This window comes from Vollenhovia emeryi, unplaced genomic scaffold, assembly GCF_000949405.1.
Source record: "Vollenhovia emeryi isolate VEMERY1.0 unplaced genomic scaffold, V.emery_V1.0 DF939197.1, whole genome shotgun sequence".
Lineage (NCBI taxonomy): Eukaryota > Metazoa > Arthropoda > Insecta > Hymenoptera > Formicidae > Vollenhovia > Vollenhovia emeryi.
The window spans coordinates 986,421-992,823 of NW_011967169.1; the positions used below are offsets into that span (position 1 = coordinate 986,421).

The following is a 6,403-nucleotide window of genomic DNA, read 5'->3' on the forward strand; positions in this document are numbered from 1 at the left end:
GATTGATTTTTGCAGAGTAGATTGTCAATTCTTTGGAAAATTTTCTTTCGTACATAATTTGTGGATTAAATTAACGTTTATATTTTTCTATTTTGGCTCGCGCGATTTTGTTAAAACTATTCGTAAAGTGGAACTTAAAAAAAGAACGTTGCGATGTTGCGACGTGACGATTAGACCTTTCTTACGAGAACGACATGGCGAGCCTCTTAATTTGACAGATAAATTATTACGTGCATCAAGTATCCTCTGAGATATTACCCCGCATCCGGTATTGCGTGAATTTCGTTGATCGTACGATTAATCTGTTAACGCGGATGTAACACGCGGTAATAATAAGGAAATTGAAATCTTCGCTCCTCGATAACATCTCGGCGTGCTTCTGCATCGCGGCGGTGGGATTTGTGGCCACGTATAATTTTTATACCCCGTGTTTTTCCCCCCCAATTACGATCGTTCTTTACCATCCAGGATATCTGCACGCGGAGGAGACACGGGAGAGACGTTGTAGCACGTGCACATTTCTAAAAATACGCACGCACACACGATCGCGGATAATGTCATTATTATTATTATTATACAACGAATCGTAATTTCGCCTTTGTTCTCTTACGTCGGCGCATACCGATCGCTTAGTTCTGCGACATTTAGGGTCTGCCCAGACAAACTTGCACAGGTGCGTAAGCGCATACGCCTAAAGAAATTGATTGGTCGATTTCGTTATGTGCGCGCATTTATGATCCAATCAGATTCCTCGTGCACACCCAAGTAGAACATAGTCATGAAAACATCAAGATGACATAATTTTTGATCATTTTTTTATGCATCACGGTGACGTCAAAATAGCCCACCGAGAGCATCTATTTGTGACATCATTGAGACATCAAAATGTAAAAATGATCATGTTTTACAAAGCAAAGTTAGTGAAATATTATTCATTAAAAATAAACTGAAGTAATATACGATAAACATAATATCTGACTGATCATGTAATCTGTAATAATATTATTATACACATCCCGAATATCATAAAACAGCATGTCATAAATCAGTCATTGCAAAGTAAATCTTTATGTCGATTATTTTATGACGTAAAGTTCATCATTTCAACTTTTTGTGATTAATTTGTTCCACATGGGCACGTTTATGCGCTACGTAAGTTTGTCTGGATAGACCCTTAGGTATCGACATCAACACCTTCAAATTGATGTCGAATGACATCGACACTGTCAAATTTGACGTCGTTTCAACGAATCATTTCTCACTGGGTATCGATGATGTTTACACGCGCGCGCACACAACTACAAAAAGTTGACTTAAAATAGACATTTGTAGAAATTTTGATATCTTCGTTGAAACATTAATTTTTTTTGTAAAAATATCTACGAAATAGTACCACAAGTTACAATGTTCTCAAATCAAGAAATTATTGCAAGTAATATTTCATAAAAATGTACAATTTTGTAAAAATTGGTACAAAACTTTATTAGTTTAACAAATTTGAGAAACAACAAAATTTTAAAGAATTAAAACACCCGCTTACTTGTAGAATATTACAAAAGTTAACAAAAGTGTTTGAATTCTAGCATTTTCATGTTGAGTTTTATAACAACTTTTTAAATTTGCGTAGAATTTCTTAAATTGTGGCAGTTATATTTAATTTGTTTGTAGAATTTTGTAGAATTATTTCCGGCAGGGACAATGCGAGAAGAATCCCGATGTAAATGATTCACTGAAAAACCAGTCCTCCAGTTGTCGAAACGCATTCCCCATAATCCGTGATACGATCTAATCGTGGGAGTTGTATCGACAAATAGAAAAATATATGCGCGGCATTAATGGAACGGGATAATAAGACATAAAATAGTTACTGGATTCCTCCGAGAATAGAAATGACCGAAAGACAAACGAACGTTGGCGCGAAAGATTCGCGTTAGGAAAAGACGAATTTAATGGTCGTTATTTGAAAGAAGTTGTTGAAATTCGCCGGTGGAATTTCGAGGATTCGTATACGCGTGTATTTTTTACTGTGAATTATTTGCACGAGAATTGCAACTGCAATTTATGCATAAACATACACGACACTGCAATTGTCAATAATAGCATCTTTCGAAGTAATAATTTGATAATTTTAATACGTCTGCAACGTACACGCAAAGCAATTTGTAATTTATCATTATGTAAAGATTATGCCCGATACTTGATAAGTTACGCTTCAGATAGTGAAAAACAATAAATCATGAGTAGTCGTTTCTTTAAGGGGAATTTATTAATAAGTACAAAGGCATTTAATGATGAAAACTATGAGATTTTAATCTTTAAAATTGAAATATAAATATAAGTGTAGAGCAACATATATTATGTTAAATTGATTTTACATTAAATAATTTCATATTAAATAACAAATGGCTATTCAACGGAGAGACTCCTATCCTATTGTATGTATAAAACTAGATTTATATTGATAGAGAATGCGATAAGCGAGTAAGACTTGAAGAGCCTCTTGTGCGAGATGACAAAACACGGATTCGCAGCATTCGCTCGCGGCATGCCATACAGGATGCGTAGACGTGACGAGCATTGAAGTCTCTCCCGGGGAAACTCCTAAAGAACGATGACGCAGTCATCTCCGGCTGCGGTGGACCGTCTTAAACCCGTCCCTGCCGTTTCTGTTACACCGCACCTGCCGTTTCTATTAGCTCGTTCGTCTGATAAGCAGTAGGTAAACAGTAGAAACAATAATTACTCATTGCCCGACAATGCACGAATGTCTCTGGCTGCGCCGCCGAGGATACCTTCGCGGATCGCTCGCGGTGGCGTCCCTTTCACCGCGTTGGGGTATCCTTATATATATACGAGCTTTCGGTCAGGACACTCTTGGCAATGAATCGGCAATCGGCGCCGCAGTGTAAACGCAGCAACCAGTAGAGCAACATTCGCGAGCCGGCCTCCGCCGAGATCGCCGAGATGTGGACCCGCGGCTTCGAGTGTTGCCTGGTGGTGGTGCTTTTCGCGTGCGTGTTTCTCGCCGGCTCAGGTAGTCCCTCACGCCGTAAAATCTATTTCAGTTTCGTATAGATATCTGCCACTCAACCAGGCGAGTTATATTTGTAAAGAAGTCAAAGTACGACTGCGCGTGCATTTAATTGCAATGAAAAATAGCAAACAATTAAAAGTCTTTTAAGTTCTCGTCTCAATTATTGAATGCTAATAAGTCTTTTTGTCGGTGTTGCCTGTCTTTTCTTTTGTATCGAATGAGCTAGATGCAAACTGTATAAGTATAAAGGAATGAAAACATTCTACAATTGAACGTTTGACAGAATATTGTTAATCCATCTTCAAAGTCGATTATTTAAAAAATCGATAATTATAAATATACCAATAGTTACAAAAATATAATTAATAATTCAAGACTCTATGTGATATCACTTACAGATATTTACAATGTTACAATTATTTACAAAGCTATATTTTTCGTACCAGATTTAATAACGTTAATTCATTGTAATTTATTGAAATTATATTTATAAACTAGCATTATTTGAAACTTCAAGTGCACGTGGAAAAGACAATGACGGCACTAGCGGCGCCTTTAGTATGTATATTAATTCTTCCTTTGTGTACAACGCAATGAAATCATCTTTATAAATAATATTGGAGGCCATCTCGTTGGTGCCGTCGCGTCATATCATCACATATATGGTTGTTGGCCTATCCGCAGAGGAGTACAATCTTTTTCACATGTATCATGAAATATTTTCTGTTACGAATCATTGAAAATTTACAACCTCCGTGCGCGGAGTGTCGGGACCGAATTTATTGCGGACAAACGGGAAGCATTCGATGATCCAGTATCCAGTTTCTGTCTCTGTGAAAATAAAGTAGTATTTACTTTCCTATTGCGCTGTACAAATTTCGACATTTCATACTCGGATCGCTACAATAACCCTCGGTTATTTTACACGAAAATGTTTCGACAGCTTTAATGGACGTGCGTATTATAGTAAAGTTTATATAACTCGTCGGTTGTAACTTCCACTTGTTAAAACTTGGAATACAAGAAAAAAAAAAACGAAGAAACGAAAGGCTGTCGCACGTATATCATAATTTAAATACCGCTAAAAGTGGTTCTTATGTATTTATTTTTTTTAGGTAATGTATCAGCCGGCGCGCGCGATGGAGCCGGTGCGTTTGCATTAAGCAGCACCGATGCGCTTCGAGACGCAGAAGATATTCCTGGCGATCACGATGGCCACAAGGGAATTCGTAGCTACGACGGCACTGGTTTTCCTCGCGACAGCAATGCTAATCGTGGTGTAAAATCTTACGGCACGCCTTCGGGACACGGCGCCAGCCATGATCATGGAATAAAAGGCGGAGGTCCCGGCTATAATAAGAACACCGATGGCTGCTCTAAATGCAAATGGGAGAACGACGATTACTGGGAACGTGATGAGCCGGAGGAAGAGGGGGACGAAAACGATGGGGATGAATGCGACGACGGTCAATACAGGCCCGATAAAACGCACCATCACGGTCCTGGTAGAGGACACAAACCAGGATCGCATCCATCGGGGGTGCACAAGACGGGACCGACGGGCGTCAACGTTGACGACGGGGTGAAAGGAGGCGGTGGTCCTGGCGGTGGTCCTGGCGGCGTCAGTTATCCGACGGGCCCAGGATACTCGAGGCCAGTCAGTGGCTACGGAACCACGCCGAGACCCGGACCCGGCTGGAGTACACCCTATTCAGGTGCGCCGCAGCCCGGATATGGTGGCGCGGTAACCGCGGGCGCTTTTGGAACAACACCGAGCTCTTGGCCAGACTGGAACAGAGGGACAACACCGGCTGGTCCCGGCTCTTCGCCGAAGCCTGCCTTGGGCGGTGGACACGACGGCAGATTTCCCTCTTCGCAGGGACCTGGTGCACCCTTCCCGAACTACGGCGCGACGTCGAAACCCGGACAAGGATGGGGAAATCAATTCCCCGGTGGTCCTTCGTCCGCGGCACCACACGCAGGAAGCGGTTTACCTTCTCCAAGCGGTTACGGAAATCCACAGGGAAATCAGAACAACCCTTACGGACAACCTGGAACACAAAGTGCGTGCTTACAATTCAGTATTCTTACTGATTGTTTTAATATTGATACAAATAATATTATTAAACAACGATAACGTAGATATGCGGAATACAACTTAGCTTTTATCCAATTAATTCAACATGAAAAGCCGTGGAATGTCCCACAGTTTCAAATTTTTTTACGATATTAACATAAATAAATGTGTAATGCTTATATTTGTACAGACGCATATGCTGGCGCTTATGCTGGTGCCAGCGCAACATCTGGTATTGGAAGCTCTTATGGAGGACCATTTAACTTAGGGAGAAAAGATCATCCATTTAATCCGTACAAACCAGCAAACACTCAGACGGTTAGGGGGCCGAACAGTGGAATAGATCAAGCACGCCCCAGCACTGATTCTTATGCTACACGACCGACACCAAGTACTTTTGGAACTACTAAAGGGCCATATGGAGGAATCGGTTCATCTGTTCCCCAAGAAAATCCATATGTTCCGAGAAAATCACCGGGATCGCCAAGTGGCGTTTACGATCATCCAGGTGGCACCAAGCCAACTTATAGTGACACTACTACTCCCTGGTCAGGTGCTGGTCAGACTGGAAGTAGCCCTTGGCAAGATACGAGAACTACCTCTCCTGTTGGATATCCAACGTTGAATACTGGATTTGGAACAACTAAAACACCATTTAATCATGTTAACGTGCCGAGTCCTACGTTATCCGCTCCATACGACAGAACGGGGCCGAGACAACCTGGTTTTAATTTTGCCAGTAGCAGTGCAACTGCAAGCGCTAGTGCAGGCGCGTTTGCAACATCTCCTACAGGATACAGCACTCCCAGTGTAGCTGGAACAACCTCGTTTTATGGTACAACACCAGTACACAGAGGTACAAGTTATAACCCCGGTTCTGTTGGAAGTACCAGACCTGCTTATGGAACTGTTCCTCATGGTACACAGCCTAACATTGAAAGTGATACCTGGTCTAAAGGACAGCCAGGCAGCAACATCGGACCTTGGTCTGGTGGAAGGCCTCAAGACGGAACTGGAATTACGCCTGGTGGATATTCTCCAGGAACTGTGCCCGGCAGGCCATTTCAAGGTGAAAGTGCCCCTGGATCGGGATCACCAGGAAATTATCCTGGATCGGGAACACCGGGAAGTGCCCCTGGATCGGGACCACCAAGAAATTATCCTGGATCGGGATCACCAGGAAATTATCCTGGATCGGGAACACCAGGAAGTGCTCCTGGATCGGGATCACCAGGAAATTATCCTGGATCGGGAACACCGGGAAGTGCCCCTGGATCGGGACCACCAAGAAA

General features: G+C 42.1%; 1 protein-coding gene across 4 annotated transcripts in view; it reads left to right on the forward strand.

The window, feature by feature from the left end:
* The first annotated feature begins 2,881 nt into the window (after positions 1 to 2,881).
* LOC105562036 (spidroin-2-like) overlaps positions 2,882 to 6,403 on the forward strand; it is a 9,937-nt gene continuing 6,415 nt past the window's right edge. The window contains exons 1-4 of one of the 4 annotated variants that reach the window (XM_012012535.1): positions 2,882 to 3,034; positions 4,150 to 5,097; positions 5,302 to 6,210; positions 6,346 to 6,399. In XM_012012535.1, coding sequence (XP_011867925.1) covers positions 2,965 to 3,034; positions 4,150 to 5,097; positions 5,302 to 6,210; positions 6,346 to 6,399 — 1,981 coding nt within the window. In that variant the 5' untranslated portion in view covers positions 2,882 to 2,964. Of the gene's footprint in view, positions 3,035 to 4,149; positions 5,098 to 5,301; positions 6,400 to 6,403 lie in introns of all 4 variants that reach the window. The other 3 variants (XM_012012533.1, XM_012012532.1, XM_012012534.1) reach the window with 3 other exon arrangements.